This window comes from Peromyscus eremicus, chromosome 1 (genome assembly GCF_949786415.1).
Source record: "Peromyscus eremicus chromosome 1, PerEre_H2_v1, whole genome shotgun sequence".
In the NCBI taxonomy this organism is placed as follows: Eukaryota; Metazoa; Chordata; class Mammalia; order Rodentia; family Cricetidae; genus Peromyscus; species Peromyscus eremicus.
Genome location: NC_081416.1, coordinates 121,548,856 through 121,573,671, shown reverse-complemented (window position 1 = coordinate 121,573,671; position 24,816 = coordinate 121,548,856). Strand labels below are relative to the sequence as shown.

The window sequence follows — 24,816 nt, the reverse complement described above, 5'->3', positions numbered from 1 at the left end:
TCACTTGAGAAATGTTCATTTGGAAAGCTCTGAGGGCAGTATCTGGATGACTGTGCCTCATCCTGTGCTATCAATTTGTAGAAGCTTCCATCCTTTTCTGAACTTTTGCATACATTTTCCTTCTGTACCTTCATTCCTCCCAGTGTGGAGATAATGCTTGGGCTGATGAAGGTGCTTTCTAAATCCCAAACAACCTGCTTCTCCTAAGACTCCAAAGCTCTTTGTGCTGGGCTCCCTTCCTATCAAGCCTGGTGTCATCTATTCAGTCTACTGGCTACCGGCTCTCCATTGTTTAGGCATAGATGGATGGGGGAATTTTTGAATCATCTTTTTATCTGACTGAGTTTTATGAATTCTCTTTTAGACAGGGATGCATGATCTCCCTTTGTTTTCTGATTTATGGCTCATTCTTTGCTTCAGGAGTCCTGGTAGTTCACACACTTCTTTCTGAAGTTATGGCTTACAATATTTGTTTTCCAATGTCATGGTGATCTCTATTGTTATCTGATAAATATGATCTATAATTAGTACTGAATATGATTTTGAGAAGCTGGACCTGGTAGTAACATACTTGGACTTGCAGCACTTAGGAGGTTGTGAATTGGAAGGCAACCTGGGCTACATAATTAGACTACCTGAAAAGGAAAAAGAGATGAAATAAAGAAAGAAAAGCATGACTCTAAGCTAACTGATGATTAAGCTTATTCACTATTCAGAATGTCAGGCAGTTGGTCATATTCAGTGGCCGCTTAGTTAAAAATGTTGCTCTGGTCCTACTAATTCAGTCTTCTCAATTTTACCCAGGATGCTTTGGTTTAGATACAAACTTGCCATATTTTATGAGTAGCAAGTGAGTGTTCTCTTTCTACTTGTTTTCCTTTTTGTTATATAAATTTGCATGACTTAACCCAAGCTACCCAACCTATTACTATACAGCTGAGGATAACCTTAAATTTCTGACCCACCTACCTTCATCTCCCATGTTTTAGTATCACAATAATGTGCTACCATTTGTGGCTAGTTTTTCTTTGTTTTTAAAGAGGATATGTATAACACCAAAGTTTCAATTATGAAATTTAACAGTGTTTAATAATCTTTTCAAATTTAATAATGTTTCTATCTTTCCAGATTCTATCTCATTTTTCCCAGACATCTTGACCCATTTATTATTTTTCTTCTTTCAGATTATAATCTAAACAAATAGAACATCAACAGAAATCCTGTGTATTATTTTTTAAGGATAGTGACTTTTTGGATACAGGATGTGAGTGCCTGAAAGAGCAGGTGGATAGTGTATATGTGAAGTACTCGTGATAATAGGCACTGAAGGTGCCTGTTTTACCTAGAAACACTCAACATTTCAACATTAGGGATTTGGGATGCAGCTCAGTTGGTTGAGTACCAGCCTACATGAAGTCTTTTGTTTGATCACAAAGAGTGCATAAACCAAACTGGGTGTGGTGGCACATTCTTGAAATCTTAGCACTCAGGAAGTAGAGGCAGAGGGTGTTAATTGTTCAAAACCATTATTGACTATGGTGCGTTCAGAGTCACTTGGACCTACTTGAGACTTTGCTTCCGAAATAAACAAATACACAGAACATTCTAAAGCTAGTACAAAATAATGAGGTCCCATTTTGGTCAGGCATCTTGGCTCCATGACTCTAGTTCTAATTACAGATCTAGACTGGGAGATAAAGTGATTTGCATTCTGAGGGTTTTCCTGGGATGCAGGTATTTCAAGGTAAAATTGCAACATCTGGATATATGGGTATCCTGAAGTAACTCACCTTCAGCATCCAAATTTTATTATAAATGAGGTTATTAAAAATAAAGCTCAAAAAGTATGGAAGTCTAGGCTGGAGATGTAGTATGGTTGGTAGAGTGCTAGCCTAACATGCTTGAAGTCTGAATTTTGATCCCCAGAATATTGTAAAGTAGGATGGTGACACATGCACTCAGGGGGCAAGACAAGAGAATCAGAAGTTCAAAGCCCTCCAGTCTGGAATATAGGAGAATTTGTCGGGGGGGGGGAAGAAGGGAAGGAGGGAGGGAGGGAAGGAGGGAGAAGGGAGAGGGAGAGAGAGAGAGAGAGAGAGAGAGAGAGAGAGAGAGAGAGAGAGAGAGAGAGAGACTGTGGAGGACTAGTTATATCATATTACCTCTGAGAACAGAAAGTATGTGATTTTTTTTCCCTGTGAAAGAAGTTTGTCATTTTCAGTGTGGAGGAAGAGCACTGATCACTACTTACTCTTCCTGTAAGTAAAGCAAGACATCAAACTCTATTTGAGGGATGACCCCTTTTCAGAAATTACAGGCTCTGAATGTCTTGCCAGCCCATCATCACTGTCCATCTGCTAATTCTCTGCACATCGAAGAGCAGCTGACACTGCAGAGATGCTACAGTAGATAATAAGATGGGGCACATTTCATCTTTGCATGCTTAAAACAAATCCCTGTGATGAGCAGCAGCAGCTCCTGGGACGACAGGGATCTCAGGTGTCATTAACATAAAATGCCAAATGGATTTGCAGATTGGGAGCAAATAGATTTGCTATAAAAGAAAAAGCTCTCAAGGTAGGTGGAGTATACATTGTGGTCCTCTGCAGTCACTGAGCTGTCGGAAATATCAAAGCCATAGGCACACACAGAGATACCTCCAAATCACAGCCACACATGCAGGCCTGAATGTAAATGCAAGCATTTGTGCTTCTCAGTTCTGCAAGCCTAGCTATGCCATTGGGATGGTTCAGTTTCTTTATCCCAGAAAACAAACAGCTACCAAAGAAAACTTGCCCTAAACTAACAGCTTTCTAACTTCTATACTATTTTAACTGTCACAACTCTTCTCCACATGCAGGTCATGGATAATCCAATATGTCTTCTCCTCCCTTATCCCTGGCTAGTAGCCTAAAGAGTAATTGGTAATCCTTTTTCTAATTTTTTTGATTAATTCTTTTCTGTTCCATCTCACTACCTCCACCATGAAATGTGCTTAAATCAAATGAACCTCAAAGTGGATCACAGCCTCTTCTCAGTGGTCCCTGGCCAAAGTTCTACTCTCTTCAATTCATCTTGCAAATTGGTACCTAACTATTTTTCATAGGCAGTATAGATTGCATAAGGCAAGAATACAATGGACATAATCACAGATGTGCTGTGCATCCCTAACCATTGCACATGTGAATGAAGGGATGGATAGAGTCATGTGTGGGTGTGGATATAGCTGTGGGTATAGTTACACATTACATGGGAAGACATAGATAGGTGCAGGATTATGCAGCTAATTTTCCATGAAAACACAGATGTTAGAGATCATTTCATTTGATCATCAAAATAATCCTGGAGAGGACTCTGATGATGCATGACAATGATGTCCATGATGATGATAACCTTGGAAAAGCAGGTTAAATCTATTTGATTTTTCCATGTGAGAATAGTGACTCTAAATGTGGTCTCCAAATCCCATACATGGTGAAAGAACTAGACATTGGAACTATGACTTCTTAATCAAAACTTGGGTGATTTCTAGCTGCTGTACAGAACTTTACTTTTTCTATTTTTGCAAACTATGGTACAGAATTGTGTTTCTGTTGTGTGGTAACCTATGGACTTTTTCGTGAAGATGTCGCCCCTGAACTTGGTCTCCATGGAGCTGAGGGAAAGAAGAGGGAGAGAGAACTGCTGGATTGTTGGCTGCTGCATACATAACAACACACACACACACTTTTTTTACACAAACAGGAATGCTTTGAAAGAACCTCGGATCATTTCATCATAGTCACTGTCACAGAAAAAAATAAAATCTGCACTGTTGATAAGAATCCAGGTCAAGGCAAGAAAATCACAGAGCTATTAAAGTGTCTTCAGGCTTTTGGATGCCTTGACTTGAGAAGAAAAACTAATTGAAATGCAGCAAATATGCCAAGATCAAGTCTGGCAGGCTCTTCCTTTACACTGCTATTGGCATTAAAAATTAGCTGTTGCTATGTAGCCAATGATAACCTTGAACTTCTGATCTCCCCACCTCTTCTTCCTGAGAGTTGAAATTAAGGGCATGAGCTCCCACACCTAGGCCTTCTTGCATGCTTAGGCAAACACTGTTGCCAAGTTAGCTACATTCCTAGCCACTCAAGTCAAAATATTTTATAGCAAAATCAGGAAAAATGAATGACTAAAGATCTTCAATTTCTAGTGAGCTCTAAGAGAGATATTATAAGCAACTAGAAACTAATGTCTAAAGAAGAGTTCAGAACATGGAGACTGAAATATTGCAAGAAGGCGCCTAAGCCTTTTCATCTCCAAGATTAATTGAAAATAGGGCAGTGGCTTCAAGACAGAAAATGTGTCTGCTTCTATATTTAAATGTCAGAGCATGAATTTTTTCTATATTGTTTACTGAATATCAATTCTGACACAGTTCTTTATATAATTTAAATTTTCATATATTTTGAGAATTTAATATACGAGTTAGGTATTTCCATCATATTCACTCCTCTCTCCTTTTTACTTCTCCCATTTCCTCTCATATTCCTTTCAAATTCATAAGCTCTTTTTTATTGTTGTTTTACACACACACACACACACACACACACACACACACACACACACACACGCACACCCTACTGAATCCATTTAGTTTGCTCATATATACTAGTATTTAGGACTAACCACTTTAGATTGATTAAATCCCGGAGAGCCTTACCCCTAGAAAGAACTGATTAACCGATTTCCCCTCTCTCATGCCTATTGATTAATGGTAGCCATTCATCTAGGATGGAACCTTGCAAAAATTGCACACATACCACCATCCAAGTTGGCTTGTGGACAAGTATCATTACACATTCTTATGTGGTTGGCTGACACATTTCCTTTTAGAATTTTTAATGGCACTAAAGATTATTCTTGCCCTCAGGAAGCCCACATTTCTTCCAGTCTAATGAGGAGGACAAAAATAAATAAAAATAATATTAATACAAATTTCTCAAAAATGGTTCTATAAGGACTCTGACTAATGGTGGAACAAAAAGGAATAGAATTCCTTAGCTTGGGAGTGTATATAACTTTGGGTGCTGGGCTGACCCGCTGAAAGTGAAATATGTGGGAATGGATAGACTAAATATGGGAAGCTTAGTCAAATGTGGATCAGGCATGCTTGCACAGAAGAAGCTAAGCAGTTCCATTGTGGTAGAGATTGGAAGGTACTAGTAGGAGGGGATTTAATGGTGACAGTTCTGGTGATGGAGATGTTGTGTTGACCCCTCAATCTGTGGCGCCTTGCTGGTTTAATATGTAGGGTAAATGATATCATAGCAAAACCATCAGGGACATGTCCTCTGGATGGGCTGCTTCTGGTAAACTTTCCAGTTGTCTTAGGCTCATGAGATGACTCTACCTGGAAACTTTGCCTCCTGGTTCAGAAGTTGAATCACTTTTGAAACTAACATGTTAGCTTCGACTGTGAATGCACCCAGGGAACATGTGATCTTGAGCTCATTCTAGTTCTGAGAGCTTTCAGGAATTTCCCATGGTTAGGGAAAGAAACAATGAAACAGAGAAGGGACATATGGGCTAGAGGCAAAGAGACATGGGTGTAAAGCCTTTTGTTACATATCTTGGGTCACTCATGTATTTGATTTTAGGCTCCGGTTTATTCACTGAGGTGCAATAGTATTGAGTTTCACAAAGTTACTGGGTCAGCTAGAAATATTGTATTTCACCATACCCAGTGTGCTACCTTGAGCTTGAATTAATTATTTGTAGAACTGACAGATCTAGAGAGTCATACATTGAATTTTTTTTATAGGTATATACAGAGGGAAATTGTGTTTCCCAAATTTGTCTTAACACTCTATTAACCCAGTATTAAGTCAAGTGCAGTTTCTGGTTCTTTTAGCAGCTGTAAATAACTAGGCCACTTTGGACACTTAAAGGACAGTTCTGCAGCTTCCTGGACATCTGGAGCTGGTGGCAATTGGGCAGGAGTCAGAGGGAAGTTGGATTCATTAGTTTGTTTGTCTGCTTGGGTTTTATTCTATGAAGCTATTTTTCTTCTAAATGTCTATTTCTTTGCTTATTGTTCCTTCCCACAGTCACAGATGCTCACTGAGGGGCGAGGATCTCAATAGACAGTGGCTTCTTCCCCAAGCTCATCTCCAGCCAACCATCTACCATGCCAAAGGTCTTCTTCACTATCTGAGCAGTATTGGCCGGGGGCCTGTGGTGAGTCACTTCCTTCTTTCCATCATTTCTTTCCATGCTATTACCAGATTCCTTTTAACCGCTTCCCCCCCCCCCCTCCCCAGGAGGCAGCTTATCAGCTGGCCAGGCAAGAAAAACTAAGGGGAAAAACAAATGTATGTGATAACTTTAATGAGTGGCTTATTATGATAGTTGTTGTTTCAAACTACCTACCACACACTAGACAGCTTACAAGATTATAACTCCTCACATTACATTTCTGGAGGCTGGCAGCCTACAATCAAAGAGATGGCAAGCTGTTCTAACGCTGGTGGCTTTAGAAAAAAAAATACCTGCTTCTCTTGCAGATGTGTTGTGGTTACCAGCAATGCTTAGCAGTCTTTGGTTTATGGTGGCCTATCTGAGTCATTGCCTATGCCTTCACAGGACCATCTGAGCTTGGTGTCTGGTGGTCCTCATTCTCTCTTCTAAGAATGCTCATCATTGAATTAGAACAGTTACTCAGTTTGACCTCAGCACTCTTCCTCTTGTTAAGATGCTCCTTCTGTATAAGGTTGTATTCTTAGGCACCAGGGATTAGAATTGTAACAAATATTTTTGCAAAGGTACAATTCACCTCATCATAGGTTCAGATCAATGGTTCAATACTCATTGGTGAAAACTGGGCAAAACAGAAAATTAATTACATTTTCTTGACCTAAAGTTTTCTAGTTTTATTCATACATTATAAAACTAGAAAAAAATGTACATACCCATTAGATGGGTGGAAAAAATCTAAATCTGTGTTCATATTTAGATTCAACTAATACACTCTCCAAGACAAATTTAGTACTGTTCTAGGTTGTTTCATATGTTAGGATTTCCTTTCCAGTCCCAGGTACTATGCAAATGATACCAGACAATTTGAAATGAGAGACCTTAGCTCCAGATAAGAGAGAAGAAATGACAAGAGAGTGGTCTATGGGAATGCTCATGTGTTGTCTACAAACTGTGAGCAGATTCATCTACAGAAGTGTGGGGACAACTCTCCACATGTAGAGCTTAACTAAAAGTGAAGGAACATCAGAATAGACAATTCTATTATAACCCACTCTCTAAAGTTCCTACTCTGTGATTAAGAGAGTCCTGGAAAGGTATGTGAATGTGTAATGTAGATTTGTACTCAAATGTCAAGGTCAATACATAAAGTGCTTTTCATAAGGCCATTCAAATGTACACAGCAGAATAGAGATTCAGTTCCATTGTGGTTTTTTTTTTTTTTTGATGCTGAAGTATAGCCTCTCTTTGTGACTTACTCTTTGAGAGAGTGTGTTGAGGGTACCAACCTCTAGGTTGAAAAATTCTTCGGGACTCATGGAACTCAATATAGCCATAATTTGTATGTATAATATGTTATGGTAAAGGGAAATATATTAAAATAGACACCTGAAAAGGCACCCTTGTAGTATCTATGAGGGAGCTGGTATAAGTGCCCTCTTCCAATAGAGCTTGATGGACAGCCTAATTATCTGGCAACGGTGTAACTACCAGTTAGGTAATTTCACCTGAATTTGGTGTTAAGGGTATTTTTGTCCTAATTCTATTATTGAAATTATTTTTATTAATGTAGTACAGTGTGGAATTCAATACATGTATATGATAAATAATGATCAAATAAGAATGCATAACACTCCTATATTCTTAAAAATTAAAAAATAGTATGAAAGACAAATACTCCCAGTTCCCATTTACTTGTGGATGCTTAAAGTGTCAATTTCAATATAGAATAACTATTAGTTGCAAGTGACAGAGGAAGAGGGAAAAAAGATGGAGGAAAGTTGGATAATAGACCCAAAACACAGCAGCATAGGAGCTCTGGTGTTTCTCCACACAGTGGACTGACTGCAAATTCACAAGAACTTACATATTCTAGAATTTCAGAGCTCTAAACACATTGTGATTGTGAAGGTATAGATATATAAATTACCATGATCTGATCACCCCACATCCCATATGTGCATTGAAATATCACAGGATACTACCACAACTAGGTTCAGATAAATTTTGGGGGAAATGATCAGCTTCGTAACCATGAGGTGCTTCCCATGGCTAATCCTTCACTCCACATCCATCCTCCTCCAGAAGTCAAACTCACACCTCGAGGTTCAAATCTTGCACCAAAACTCACACTATTAGCTTTGATCATCTGGCACTGCCCAAATCCCCAGCCAATGAAAGATACTCTAATCCAGCAGAATATTTCAAGGATTTAAAGGCTTATCTCCCAGAGCCTATCAAGAGACAGAGTATTCTTTAAAACCCGCAAACTTCCACTGCCCCGGATTTGCCGAGTCAACTTCTCCTTTGCACATAGAACAACATGTGCTCCCACTCCCAAGAATCTAAATTCAGTACTGGTTCAAACGTACAACATCGTGCTGCTGTCATGCCTGCTTCACCCAAGGAGGCAGTGTAATCTCTGCTGGTGATTGTCTTCAACAAGCTGTACATAGCAAGGCTCCAATCTCATGGTTGGAAGCTGGAGAATGGATGTTTCTCTGTGTGGGAAGCTTTAGCCTCCAGGAGAAGAGAGCGATTAAGAACGGAAGAACCCCGTATCTGATACACATTTAAACACATGCACATATTAAACCCACCACAGAACAGGATTCCTTTCTGCTCTGACAATCTCTAATTGAAGAGCGCGGCATTCATTTTAAAGTGTGACAGGTGAAAGGCTTGTTTAAAAGTATAAATAAACATTAATTAGCTATAAACATGACAGCCGCAGACTTGTTTCCTGCTGGGACCATCTGAGAGGTGGGTGAGAAACAGCTGAGTACTAACTGCTATTCACAGTGTTCCAGAGCTCTCTAATTGGCTGGATGCCACCTTTTAGTTACCTCCAGGGCTATATTGAACCCTTCTCCCAGCAGTTTCATCACCGCCATTCACATGGACTGGTCCTGTCCAGACAGGGAAGAGTCCCTCCGTGTCCACACTGATTTTTAAGTTCTGTGGCTGGAGATGAAAGCCAACTCTGCCTGATTTCTGGGTCTTATAAAAACTGTGCTGTGGGATGGTTTGTATGTCAAGTGTGTTGCTGATTGGTCAATAAATAAATCACTGATTGGCCAGTGGCCAGGCAGGAAGTATAGGCGGGACAAGGAGGAGAATAAAGCTGGGAAGTGGAAGGCTGAGTCAGAGACACTGCCAGCCGCCAGGATGACAAACAGCATGTGAAGATGCCGGTAAGCCACAAGCCACGTGGCAAGGTATAGATAAATGGAAATGGATTAATTTAAGCTGTAAGAACAGTTAGCAAGAAGCCTGCCATGGCCATACAGTTTGTAACAAATATAAGTCTCTGTGTTTACTTGGTTGGGTCTGAGCGGCTGTGGGACTGGCAGGTGAGAGAGATTTGTCCTGACTGTGGGCCAGGCAGGAAAACTCTAGCTATAAAACTGTTTTGGAAGCAGTGGAAAAGCAGTGTGTGATGGCTGGGAAGATCCACCTATTATAGATGCTTCTCAGGTATTTGACTCTTGGTCAAATTAATGTGAGTTTCAATCACTGCCCTGCTTCTTTTGAGGATTGCCAAAAAGCAGGTGATACACCCATGTTCTTCATTTCCTTCATCCATCCACATTCCCAACAATCTGGATAGTCATTCTTTCTTTGTATATTAATTTATAGCATGGAATTGTAATGACTGTGGTAGGCACTAAGGATGCAAAGCCAATATACACATTTTATTTTGTTTCTTAGTTTTAAAAATCTTTAATAATCATACATGTATATAGCATGTTTGAACAAATCCAGCCCTGTTATCTCTCCTCTAATTCCTCTCTTATACCACCTCCATATTTCTCTTCCAATGCCATGTGTTTTAAAATATACTTTAATACCCACAGAATCTATTTACTAATGCATGTATGTATATGAGTGGCCTTCCAGGGCCTGCATCCCTAAAGAAAAGTGATTCTTTCTTAACAAGCAGCCATCAGTTGCTAATAGGTTCCTAGCTATCACCAGTTGCTAATGGGACCTCATCATCCCCTGCCCCATCCATTTTTTCTCCAACGATCTCTCAGCCCTGACGGGAAAGGACATGTTATAGATGTCCCATTTAGAACTGAATACTCTACAATCTTATTTTCTGCACATTGGCTGTTTGTAGATCTCTGTATTAATCACCACATACCATAAAAAGAAGCTTCTATGATGAAGGTTGAGAAATACATTTATTTATGGGCATAAAGACAAGAACTCAGGTATTGGTTTCTTACTATGTCCATTTAGCAGAATAAAAGATCACCCTTAGATTTGAGTTCACAGTTGACTAAGGTAGGAGGTAGAGTTAGTTCTCAAAAGAGACAATGTGACATAAAGTTATAAAAAATGGTAACAGAGGCCTGTGTAAAGCTTTGCTGGGGCATTTGTAATGCAGGTGAAGAGTTGAGATGGGATCATGGAATGACTCGGTATTGATACCACTTCAGCTGTTTTGGAAGGGTAAGCTGGTGGGGGGAACACTCCTGGGCTCTTACAGACCTTCTGGTACCTCTTTCTCATTTTATTGAACCCAGAATGACTATTCTTGTTTGTTAAAGAGTTCAGACGTTGGACTCAAAAGACCAGACATATAGCAAATTTTAAGTATATTTGTGTATTGAAATATTGTTCAGTAATTGTCCTAGATGACTATACTAAACACCTAGATCAAAAACAACTTGGAGAGGAAAGGGTTTATTTCAACTTACACTTCCGGCTCACAGTTCATTATTGAAGAAAGTCAGAAAAAGAACTTGAAGGAGGAACTCAAGCAGAAACTATGGAGGAATGAATGCTGTCTACAGGCTTGGTCTCTGGCTCACGCTCACCTTTCTTTCTTTCTTTCTTTTTTTTTTTTTTTTTTTTTTTTTTTTTTGGTTTTTCGAGACAGGGTTTCTCTGTGTAGCTTTGCGCCTTTCCTGGAACTCACTTGGTAGTCCAGGCTGGCCTCAAACTCACAGAGATCCGCCTGGCTCTGCCTCCCGAGTGCTGGGATTAAAGGCGTGCGCCACCACCGCCCGGCCCCACCTTTCTTTCTTATATAGCCCAGACCCATTGGCCTAAGGATGGTGCTGTCCAGAGTAGACTAAGCCCTACTACATCAGTCATCAATTAGGGCATTTTTTTTCACAGATATGACCTCAGGCTACGTTGTGTCAAGTTGACAATAAAAACTAACCAGTACAGTAATCAAACTACACCCCCATAAGAAAATCCAATTAACTAGCAGTACATTTAATAATATGAAGCAATTTCAAAACATTATGTTAAGTAAAAGAAATTGGACATGAAAGGACACATACTATATGTTTGTGTTTCAATAACAAAGGAAGGTAAACATTAGAGCACTGTTTAACTCCAGGGAAAGGGAATGAATATTTAGGTTTAGGAGAGAACTTATAGGTAGTGGGAATTCTATATCATGATTGAGACTCGGTTATACCAAACTTGCTGACTATATATTCAGTATTTATATTTTCCAGTAATGAAAAAGATTTGCCTGAATACAGAAAATTTAAAAATACACAAAGCGAGATTACAGAAGTTAAAAATGCAGCTGGAGAAAAATTGGGGTACATGAAACAGGACTGGTCAGCCCAGAAGGGTGAGAGTCAAGTCAAGAAAGACAGCTTTGCCAATACCTGATAGAGGACAGTAAAAATGTTGTTTAGAAGTCATGAAGACCCAGCCAGGGAGAAAGCATGCCAGCAGGGAAGCTCAGTGAAGCAGACAAGTTCAAGAATTGGCTGTTAAGAGGCATTGACTTGCTTCCTGTTTGTGAGGTTCCACAGAAGAGCCAGAAGACCCTTGGCCCAGAGGACAAGCCAGTACAGCATCACCACTGGAAGAAAGCTCTTAGGTTACAGTGAGGTCATGGGCAGCCAGGCAAACAGTCTCTGATGAGTTGCCATGTTGCAGCTGGCTTGGTCCTTGGGCTGCTGCCAAGAACTGGGCTTCAGGCTCAGGAAACGTATCGATTCCCATCCTCATGGCTCTTGCTATGTGAGTGCATGTTGATAAAGGGATTTCAGGGTTCTTTGAAGAGCTCATTGATTTCCGTTTACAACTCACACAAGCTGGGCTGCCTTCTGCCAGGGGACAGAGCAAGTTGTGCGTGTGTGTGGTGGTGGTGGGGGGGGGGGCGGTGTACGTGCGTGCACAAGTGCATGTGTTTACTTTCTCTAAGGTATAGTGGAATAAGAGTTTTCTGCATGTAAAAGATTCCCCTGGTTACATTCGAACACCCCACATATGTATTTATTAAATTAGTCTACCTTTAAAATGGTGCAGACAGAGAAAAGGAGGAAGATTGCAGGTCCCTAAAACCTGTCTACACAGAGCTCAGGAGACTCAGTAGATAGTTACGTGTTTGTACTGTATTCCTCAGATGGGGTAGAAAAAAAATGGTGTTGCTTTTGCTTATATCCATTGCTCGTGAAGGATATAAATGTAGAACTTTCTACTCTGTGCATTTGAGTATATGATGGGGGAAAATCTACCATAAACTCTTCCTACTGAATGGGGGAGGAGAATGTAATGCTCATACAGGGGCTAGAAGAAGTCACTTCAATTCTGAACTCTTTTGTTTAGAATTGTTCCTTGCCAGAAGAATAAACAATGCTTCATGGTTATTGAAAAGCTATGTTTGGGTGTGCACTTCTACTGATACAGATAGTTTATATGTAAATGAATTGCCAAAGTTTCTTGGATAAACATATTAAAAACCCAAGGGTGCTTTTCATATCTCTTCTATTGGTGTCTTTCACATACTTTGTAAGTACCATGGATCACCCCTCCCCCTATAAGAAAAAAATAGTTCATACAGGAAGCTATTGAAGACAGTCCTTCAAAACTGTGATAAAAATGCTGAAGTGTAGCTCTTCACAGTTGATGGCTTCTGGCAGAGGTGTGTGGTGGGGGAAGGACTCACTTTTCTTTAAGAGGCTGGCCACTGGGCTTTTGACCATGTTCCAATGAGTATATGGGCAACACAAATTAGACTTGTTGCTTTGGCGGGGGAGGGACACAAGAGTGGGAGGGTGGACCTGGGAGGAATGGGTAGTGAGAGCAGTTGATCAGGTACATTGTAAGAGGCTCCCAAAGAATTAATAAAAATATTATTTTGGGAAAAAATAGAATAAAAAGTTAAATACATAGTTAAAAAGCAAATGGCAGAGGGTTGAGGGAGAGGAGGAAGGTGGTAATAACTGTGTGGAAATGGGGCAGCTGAATAAGATTTGCTTGGAGTTGTTCTCTGAAGGAGGGCTAAAAGACAATGCAAAGGCTTCAAACGAAGATGAAGAGGGGTGCTTTCATTTCTTCAGCTGCTCAAAAGATTGTCCAAAGACAGTTGAACTTGTGAATGGATAACGGCAATAATAGTTGTGGACAGGTTCTAGCGTGTAAAGTAAGCCTTGCACAGAGCAGAGCACAATCGGCCTCAGGGGCCAAGATCACCACCAGTCCTCAAGAACACCAGTACAAGTCAGGAAACTGAGGCAAAACTACGGTAAACCTTCCTCTACTAAAAGGGTTACTGTAGGATGGGCCAGCATTCATACCCCTTCTGTGCTAAAAGCTTATCCAGACAACTTGGAAACCTGTTGTAGTTCAAAAAGACTAGTGCAGGTCTCACCTTCTGGGGGAGAGAGGTAGGGAGAATTTGGTGACTTAGTTTCCCTGGTAGGACTAGTCACATGATATCCATAGATGGCATAGCAGGGTCTCATTCAGACTGAGAAGTCACAAGGACTATGTTTAAAGGTGGCATAGGGGCTACTGATTACTGATTCCCTCCATTCAACAAGTACAAATGGAGAAAGGGATCCATTTTCAGCCTGAGGCACTTGCACAGATAGCCCTGCAGAATTTTGTCTTAGTGTCAAGCTTACTGCTCAGGGACAGCCAACCAGTGACAGAGAGTAGGAAATACTAACACAAGACCTTGGCAATTCACTCTTAGTTTGCCAATGAACAATCTTTTTGCAGTGTTCTTTTTCATTTGTGGATCCACCATTTTAAATGTTTGATTTCAGAAAAGGTTTGGAGCCAGACTGATCAGAGTTTGAGATGTAACATGTCTCCTTTTTTATGGGCATCCAAGGGTAAGATGTTTAATCTCCTGTAATATTTGTAGAAATTGAACGGCAGCATATTTCCTTGAAAGATTATTGTGGATGAATATAAGATCTTAGCATGGTAATTGGCCCATTCTAATAGATATAAGGCCTTCAAATTATTGAATTTGTGGTAGGTATTCAACACAAAAGAAAGCCAAATATTGAACTCTATATTTTGGGTTATTGTATATGAGATTTTTCAATGTAATTGAAAAAGAAAACCTTATGTTGCCTATGGCTGTTCTCATCCATCATTGGATGTCACCTACAAGTTAGATATCACGTTACCTACAGAGAGGGAGAGAGTACACTAAAACATTGACATGCATGAATTTCACATCCAAAGAGTCTACCAAGTATAGGTTGAAAATATTAAGGAAAAACGTAGCTGTGCTGAACATTGCAAATTTTGTTTTTCTGTCATTTCCTAAAAAAATGTGTAGCAATATATACAGTTATAACTACACAGCATTTATGATGTATTAGGTATTGTAGGCAGTATAAAGATCACGCAAAGTATTTGGGAGATGGACATAACATATTCAAATATAGTTCTGTTTGCACAAGAGACTTAAGCATTCATGGTTTTTGTGTCTGTGAGGGCACCTGATGCTTTGTAGATACTGGGAAAAGCCTATAGTAGCTAGTACTGCATCTGGGATATGCAGTTTTATAAACTGGGCTCTTGGAACGTAATTGCACATGCCACCAATATCATTTCCCTTATGGAGATATTTACTATTCTCAGAAACGTGGGTTGAATGCTGCCTGTCCAATACTGTGTACAAGTGGAATCTCCAGGGCTTAGTGAACCTTGGTTGGCAGAATTGGAAGTGTTGCTCTTTGGGGATTCCATCACATTCTCCAGAACTTGCCTTCTCCCAGGTTCAGCCTTGCTTTCATTTTCCTGTGGCAATTGTATAAATAATGCAGAGTCTCACTGCTGAGAAGGAACAATGAGACCCAGATGTCAGGAGCAGAAAACACAGGAGCTCAAAGCTGGCAAAGCAGAGTAGTAAACACAATCATGGCTAGGTGAGCCACTGGATGCAGGGGGAGCATGAAGCAAAGGATTTGAAACAGGGTAACCTCATGAAGATCGGAGTCCAATTAACTTGCAGCGAAATCAAAACTGGACTAAGGGAGGGAGAAAGATAGGGGAGGAGTGTGCAGAGCATGCCAATGTGATCCTGATCAACTTCTTTGTGGCACAATGAATGACAGAACACATGTTTGCATGTATGAAATTAACCTCGCAATTAAGCTCAGACATTAATTCACTGGGAGGTGTCCCAGGGACAGACATGAGGACTAGGCTTTAGAACCGTAACCCAAAGCACACCATTTACTTTGCTGGTGAAGAAATTAAGACCCCAAGAGGGGAATCAGTTTAGTCAAGAGTCAGAAGTCAAATCAAAACACTCTAGCTCAAGCAAAACTAAACAAAACTGTTTGGAGCCTTTAAATCCCTATTTACTTCTTTTTTTTTAATTTTTATTTTTTACTTTTTTGCCTTAGAGAATCGTATGATCATTGCCTATTAATTGAAAACCCAAATTCAGATATAATTACAAACTTTTTCTCATTATGCCTTTAAATCCACTTAATCTCCAAGTCCTATGAATTTCACCTCCTTACAAGCATCCCCTTCTTTATTCTTTTAAAAAAATAATTTTAATTCCTGTGTGTGTGTGTGTGTGTGTGTGTGTGTGTGTGTGTGCGCACGTGCATGGTGTAGAGGTCAGAGAACTACTTTCTGAAATTGGTTCTTTCCTCCATCCCTGTGGGTTCCAGGTATAGAGCTCAGGTCCTCAAGCTTGCATAGCAAGTTCTTTGTCCCCTTAGCTATCTTGCCAGCCCAAACTTCCTTTGTATATACTTTTGTCTGTTGACATCAGCTACACCCTTGTCATGCGTCTTACCTCTTTGTCTCTTTCCTGGGATCCACTCTTTAACTCTACACATTTGGATGTGATTCTGTTTTTTCTCCTGGCCCAAATGCTTCACAATCTCCAGGAAAACATCCAGACACCCTAGAATGGCATGTAAGTGCAATAATAAGCAGCCTACTACCTCTGTCTATAGCTTCCTAAAATCCATTCTTTATTCATTTTCTACTTATTCTGTATCACTGTAATTCCTCAAATGCATAGTGCACTCTGCCTCATTTTTTGTTTGTTTGTTTTGCATTTGCTTGGTAAGATTCATTGAGGGTATAACCTTTCTTTGGGACTTTCAGGACCACCATGTTGCATGCCTGCTAGGATACCACCCCTTGGAAGAGCATGTAAAACACTCCTCTCTAGAAGTATGAAATATAGTTGGATTTCCAGAGAGTTAAGCTTATCCTTACTACAGCTTTTTCCTCTAGCTGCCAGGCTTGTTACCTTTTGGGATCATCCCCACAAAAATAGCTTTTAGATGAAATAAAATAGAAAGGAAAAAAATGTTGTTTGGGAATTGAGGGAAATTTGGATTCAAATATTTACTCATATACTCAATAACTGAAACTTGAGAAAATTATTTATTTGAAATTCAATGTTCTTATTTAAAATGGGGACAGCAATGTCTACTTTATCGTAGGATACTCATTGTTATTATTTTATAATAACATTTATAAATCTTTAGCAAATGACTATACAATTAAGTATTCTATAACATCCATTTTGTATAATTTTTAACATGCCAGCTGAAGACTCATGAGTGTTCGATGGATAAATTAATTATTTATTGTTATTGTCGCTGTGGAGGGCAACACTGAGTTATGTTAAAATTTTAATTTTTTCTGCCACAGAGCAGACATGCAGATTTTTTGTTGAATAAATTGATGAGTGAGACAGGGCTGTTGATTAATCTATGAATGTTGTAGTCTCCAAACTGGGTACACTCACTAAATTCTGGCAAAGAATTTTACTGGAAGAAAATACAAGTATCAAATAGTATTCAAGCAGAAAAGAAAAAGCTTCCTCAACTGAAATAAGTTGATAATTTGACTTGTAATTGCCCCCTGCAATTTGGAGGAGCACATGTTTCTTATAATTAACAGGCGTTTATTTTTAGGGATGTCATTTGAGCAGCAAGCAGAACAATGTCTCTATTTCTTTCATTCCAAATCCTCAGAGGCCACTGGAATCCTAAGGCTTAGCAGTGCTCATTCCCACAGGTGAATAGGTCTATAATTTGTCATTTACCTCAGCTTTCAGAGTCTGTAAGGATCAGGAAGGAAAAAATAACAGCTTTTATCTCTAACTGAATCCAGCATTTAAGGAACTCCTGTCACCAAGCAGCCTTCTGGCTTTATTGAGAAATCTGTTGCTAAGACACAGGCTTAATTTGTTTGCACACTTTTCATAAGAATGGTGCATGTTTATTCACACAGAAAAACTGAGATGTAAGAGATAAAGGTTGGTGGAAAGTTCATGATGGTAGATGATTAGACCTTAAACAGTTATTTTGTTGGCTCTTTTAGAAAAGAGGATTTTCGAAGTATGGTCTTGGGACCAGGATCATCAGCCTCACATTGGAGTTTCTTAGAAAGACAAATTCTTTAGCCCGACTCAGACTTACTTAAATCATTACTGGAGCAAGTTTCTGGTATCTGCTTTGCCAGGTCCTCCATGTTATTCTGATGCATGTTGATATATGAGACCCATTGCCACGTAACATAGACTAGAACTTCATCGAAATCTCATCCATCAATGGGTTGTAAAAATGAGACTATTCTTCCTCTGCTGGAAAGCCATGACATAATTTTAGCCAGGGAAGATGGTTCGAAAGAGGACACTCAATTTTTCAAAGGTACCTCACAACTCCTCAATGTACCTTCCTAATCTGATAACTCAGATCACATACGAACACAATATTAGAATATCAGTGCACATGATGCTCAAGAAGGAAATGGTGTATAAACCAAAAGAACCACAAAGGTTTGCTAACAAATCATGTGTAACCTAGGAAATTTATGCCAGATTGGAGTCTTGGAGTCCTTTATTAATAAGGACAGACCATACTGTTAGATTTGGGCAGACATCATCGAAAAATGTACATAATCTAGAGCTAATTTGTCAGTTTGAACAACTGGTTTTGACTTCACAGATTAATCCTCTGTTTCTCAACCTTCCCATTGCTGTGACCTGTGGTGGTATTGTGTTCCCCAAAATATTTTGCACCCTAATAAACTTATCTGGGGTCAGAGAACAGGACAGCCACAATATTAAACAGAGGATAGGCAGTGGTAGCACATGCCTTTAATTCCAGCATTCCAGAGGCAGAAATCCCTCTGGATCTCTCTGAGTTCAAGGCCAGAAACAGCCAGGCATGGTGACTCACGCCTTTAATCCCAGGGAGTGATGGAAGAAAGCAGAAAGGTATATAAGGCGTGAGGACCAGAAACTAGAAGCTTTTGGCTGGTTAAGCTTTTAGGCTTTGAGCAGCACAGTTCAGCTGAGATCCATTTGGATGAGGACTCAGAAGCTTCTAGTCCGAGGAAACAGGATCAGCTGAGAAATTGGCAAGGTGATGAAGCTGTGGCTTGTTCTGCTTCTCTGATCTTCCAGCGTTCACCCCAATAACTGGCCTCAGGTTTGATTTTATTAATAAGAATCTCTAAGATTCCTGCTACAGTGACCTGTTAATAGAGTTCCTCATGCTGTGGTTATTCCCAATCGTAAAATTATTTCATTGCTAGTTCATAATTGTAATTTTGTTACTGTTAAGAATCATGATGTAAATATATGATATACAGGACAGCTGATATGTGATCCCTATAGAGGTTGCTACCCATAGGTTGAAAACTACTGGCTTAATCAGTTATGTGACTGTCACCTTTGCTCACATTCACCTACGTTTAGTCAGACTGAGATGCTCGATCTTCCTTGGCACAGGGAGAAATGAAGGCTTAGGAGATGGGTCCTGTGCTTCATTTATCTTGTGATACCCATACCTACCTTCTGTCTGTAAGGAGAGACATTCACGAAGGCACTAACAATGCACCAGTGAAGGGAGCATCTTCATCCTTGAAAAAACTCTGAAGTCCTTCTACACTGAAGGCTATGTCTGTAGTAAACACCACTATTGATATAGATCTTTGATTTGGATGGAATGTGGAATCCTAAAGTAGAATAGTAAAGAAGTGGCCTTGACCATCAAAGACAACACAGGTACATCAGCCATCACAACATGTCTTTCCTCAATATTTCCCACATCTAAATTATTGTAGATACTCCATATTCCCTTTGCCTAGGTTTGTATCATACACACATTTTACAAATTTACTTTTCTTTTTTCTTGAGACAGAGTCTCATACAAGCCTCGTCTGACCTCAAATTCTTTGTGTGGCTGAAAAACAGCTGAATTCATGAGTCTCTTGAATTCATCTTGGCTCCATCCACCAAATGCTAAGGTTATAGGTGTGTGCCACCATACCTGGCCACACTTTGGCTTTTTTTTTTTTTTTTTACAATTTGTATATTTAAAATGGGTATATTTGTAGATAATACAGTTAGATAAACTTGCTTATGTAATCTGATATTATCTTTTAGTAAACATTTAATGATTCATATTATGTATGTGGTTGAAATGAAATTTGTCATTACACTCAATATTTTGTATGTGTTTCATTTGTTCATAGAGATTTCAATTATGCTTAATCTAGCAAGTACTTTTGAGAATATGATTTATATCTTTGATTTTTATTTATGCACCTTGAAATAATTTCATGTTTACCCCATCGTTCATTAATCAATCTTAATGAATCAGAATCTACCTTCAGTTAATATGTTGCCTTATGTGCGCTATACCAACTATGTAAAAGTATATTGACATTCATTTTCTCATATTTTATATTGCTCTGTTACATTTGCTTTTACATATGCTGCAGCTATTCTCCACATTAATATTCTCTACATTACTACTCCTGTGTATTAGAATGCCATTTACATGCTACCGAAGTTAAAATCAAGAAAATATTTTCTTTACTATTACATGTTTTTCTTTTCTCCAGTGCTTTTTCAGTACATTCACTGATAGTGACTGTACTTTGGGAGAACACAGTGATTTGTGGTTCTAAAATCTTCTGTGTCAGGAATGCGAAAGGTATCTGTTTGGCCTCCAGGAGGCCATATTTTTATATTCTCCAATGACCTTTTCCTGTGTGGTCGACAAGGTTAATAGTAAAATAAATACCTCTTAAAGAAGAGTGAAGAAGTATAGGGAAGAATAATTAGACCACAACACTAACAGATGTAAAACACTGGGACTCTGCTGGCAGAGAGTTGTCCTGGAGTCTAATCAGCCACCTGGCTGGACATGCAAGATACAGTCTTCCCAGTACCACTTCTGGATGTTATGGGAAAGTACCTGCTGTGTGTATCCTTTTCGTATGTTTCCATCTAAGTGCTTTATGAGAATCTTAATTCTGCTTCCAACCAAAGGAGGAGAATTTCTTCCAGTTTTCTTTTGTCTTTCTTTTTAGGGAAAAAAGAGAAGGTGAATATGGACTCTAGAAAGTATAATGAGCTCTAGACTAGACTTCTGATACTTTTATAGAGTAAAATTCTCAGTACATCTTCCTTCAATGTAGGCTATTCATCTATACTGCATGGAAAATGGTGGGACATGTTTATTTTGTCTCAAAGATTATTGTGGTACTTAGTTCCTGTTGGATAACAAATGACCCCTATGCTTGGTGGCTTAAACACAATCTATCTATTGAAGTTACTGATTTTGAGAGAGAACCATCTGTGTTAGCTGGGTGATTATTCTCATCTGATGAGGGTGGCCAGGGCTGACCCCAAGACAGTGAATCTAAGTACAATTGGATTATAAACCACAGCTTGTTTAGTCTTAACAAGACATGCTGCATGGCTAAGTTCAGATTGAGAAGGTAAAGAAACATAGTCGACTCCTTGATAGCAATTGAACACAGTTAATTGTGAAAGTCCTTACCTGTGCTCATGGGGAGAACTTGGGGTCATCTTTTGGATTTCATAATTTTTCTTAATTATTAACATATTTTCCACCACTGACTGCTTTCTTGTAACTTGCTAAGAAAACATGGGAAAAGAATGTATTTCCCCTCCTCTGATAAGCTAGTCACGTAACTTTCTTTGATCAATGTGAGCACATAGATATTTGCTTTGTTTTTAGGAAAATCTCCAAGAGCTAAAACAGGAATCCACCTTCACTATGACTTTACCCTTTGTCACAAACTAGCATGTCTCAAATGAGGGTTTCTACCTCAGCTTAAACCCTAGAGTAAAGTTATATAGTGTAGCCTCATGGCTCATCTGTAGCATGAATTTTAAAAAATAAAGTGAGTTTGGAAAACCATGGAGTTTGAGGGGTCATCCTTTTTCACGTCAGAATCTGGAGAAGAATCATAATGATTCTCCTTTATACATTGGATATAGTCCCTTACAATGGGTCTTGTCTGTTTACTTTTCAGTTTTTAAATTTTTCATACATGTTTTCATAACTGCTGTTGTTTCTCTTCTCATTACTGTCTAGGACCCTATCATAGGGGAATTTTTCAAAAGAGCTAATCATGACACACATTTCTTTGCATCCTGTTCCCTCCTAGGAATCCTGCAGTCTACCTTCTTCCCTGAGAGCTTTGCCAATGCACAACTTGGACATTTCAAACATGTAAAAGACCAGTGCACTAGCCCGCATTTATTTTCTCTTTTCTGTGGCTTATTGTAGGTTTTCTGCGACTTCCATGGTCACTCCCAAAAGAAGAATGTATTCCTTTATGGTTGCAGCATAAAGGAAACTCTGTGGCAAGCAGGCTGTACTGTGGGTGGAGCTGCCCTCCTGGAGGATGTCAGCTACAGAGTAAGTCGCTCTATTGGATAGTATGGTATATTGTGACCACAACTTTACTGTGAGTACCCATTACCACTCACCTTTGTTTCTAGACAGATGCTTTACCACTGACTTATACTTTGAGTTCCTATTCATCTTTTTTTCTCTTAAAATAACTGTCTTGATGGTTATGCACATATAGTTATAATGTAAGCAGAACAGAGGTTTCTATATCCTCTCTACATTTGTGTTGAATAATGTCACACTGTCTGGCAACTTTTTTTCTTGTCTTCTCTGTGGCACAGGGAATTGGTGACAAGAAGCTTTATTTTAACAACTGGCTTTATAATTATTAACTCTGTGAATTTTCATTCTGCCACTTATAAAATAAAGACAGTAAAAATACTGTTTCTTTCACAAAGATTATGGGAGGAATATAATGATCCTGAACACAAAAACCTTAAGAAAATATGAAGGGATGAGTACACCCAGGCTTTAGTCAACTACCATCTCTCTGCATGAACATTCTTTGACAAATGGAACAGTTATCCACTGAACCTAATTTTATACTCTGTGGACTCCAGTGGTATGGGCCATTGTATATTCATACTACAATAAAGAGGAAGTTAAGGAGGGAAAACAAAGAGGGACCATTCCATGTCAGTATAACATAACTGCTTATAGGGCACCAAGAAGAGATGTAAGTTGCAAAGCTGTTGAAATGCAAAATAAAGACTAGCCTTTGTTTCAAAATTATGAAGAATAGAAACAAGATTATGATGATACCAAGTTCTTGTAAATTTTTTATTATTATGAGTATTACAATTTATGGTACACAAAGTAGATTCATCTCTAAGGCTAATGATGATGTTAAAAGAGAAATTAAAACCTACCAAACTGAACAGGAGGAGTGGCCCAAGGGTTTAATCTTAGTACTAGAAGGCTGCAGTTGAAGGACACTGAGTTGAAGACCAGCTTGGGCTACATAGTGAGACCCACTCTCAAACAAACAAACAAACAAAAAACCAAAATAAACAACCAAACAGCCAGGTGGTGGTGGCGCACACCTTTAACCCCAGCACTCAGGAGGCAGAGGCAGGCAAATCTCTGTGAGTTCGTGGCCAGCCTGGGCTGCAGAGTGAGTTTCAGGAAAGGCGCAAGCTACACAGAGAAACCCTGTCTTGAAAAACAAAAACAAAAACCCAACCAAACAAACAAAAGCCAAAATGAAGCAAAACGAACCACTTCTCAAACAAAAAACAACCATAAAAGAAGCAAACAAATATTCACCAAATTAACCTCACCTGGAAATATTTTCCTTGTGTTTTTCTTTAACCAGAGCCATTGATATGTGCTTCTGCTGATTTTTTCCCTAAGGCATTTATAGCAGAACCAAGAGCATATCCTCAGAAATCTGTTAGCTCTAAGTCTTAGCCATGTCAACAGTGGCAGACTACCAGAAGCCCAACTGCATTGTATTACTTAGGAAACCAGCACATGAAGCCATACACCTGGGAAGCCCATGTGAAACTGTGAAGAATGATCTCATATATATAATGCAGGTGGATATAAAATATATTATTCAATTTATGGAGAGTCAGTATGGCTTTTATCATGTCTTTACCTAGAAAAGGTAACCATATTTATGGACTAAGTGAGAAGAAACAGAACCTTAAGGTTCTTCTATACAAAGAGAACATCAAATTGAACAGAGGCTGGGTGTCACAGCTGTTTTAATTCTCCTTTGCCATGTTAAAATACCTCAACAAAAGCAGCTTCAGGGACACTGGGTTTTCATAGCTCATAGTTTGAGGTACAGTATTTCATGACAAGAAGTCAAGGCCACAGAAGTTTAAAGTCACACCGTATCAATAGTCAGGAAGCAGTGAGAAGATAAATAACTTGTAATTAGCTTATGACATTTTTTTTACAGTCCAGGATCCTAGCCTAGAGAATGGTCCCACCCACAATGGGCCAGTCTCCTCACCTCAACTAATTAAATCAAGGGAATTCCCTACAAGAATGGAGGAATGCTCAAAAGCCCACATTCTAGCTTGTAAAATGATAAAATCAGAGTTTATAAGAAATTTATAAAACTGATTTTTTTGGTACTCTGGAGTTCTTCAAAGCTTACTCATGGGCTGTTAAGCAATGTATGTAAGGAGAAAGGTGGGTAATGTTCAGCTTTTTCCCTCACTTTTTGTTCTTAACAGCCTTGCTTTGCAGTTCCTGATTAATATGTATCTCCTTCCACCATTGGTATTTTAAATCTAAGGCACAGTAATCTATAAATAATGAATTTGATTTTGGTGTTTATCCTAAAATAGGTTTTGTATGTGTGCAAATGGATCTTTTCAGAATTGAGAGGGATCATTCACTTTGTTATGTGGAGATGGAGACCTTGGAAAGACCTTCTATGCAAGACATGTTTATAGTCCTCTCACTTTCCAGAAGTCACAGCCTGAGAGTGTATTTACATATCAAATAGAGCAACTCAATCAGAGGAATTTTGTCCTTTAATATTAGTGTCAAAATGACAAACACATTTCATACTCACTCAAAATATTTATTCATCTTTATTAATCAACCATATTGGGACGTCTAGTTGTATTACTAAAAACAGGTCAGTGAATACATTCTGCAGAACACAAATATGAAC

General features: G+C 39.0%; 1 protein-coding gene across 1 annotated transcript in view; it reads left to right on the top strand.

The window, feature by feature from the left end:
• Agbl1 (AGBL carboxypeptidase 1) overlaps nucleotides 1–24,816 on the top strand; it is a 765,743-nt gene that overhangs the window by 370,116 nt on the left and 370,811 nt on the right. Inside the window, exons 19-20 of the mRNA XM_059270317.1 lie at nucleotides 6,093–6,222; nucleotides 22,056–22,187. Of these exons, the coding sequence (XP_059126300.1) occupies nucleotides 6,093–6,222; nucleotides 22,056–22,187 (262 nt within the window). The remainder of the gene's footprint in view (nucleotides 1–6,092; nucleotides 6,223–22,055; nucleotides 22,188–24,816) is intronic.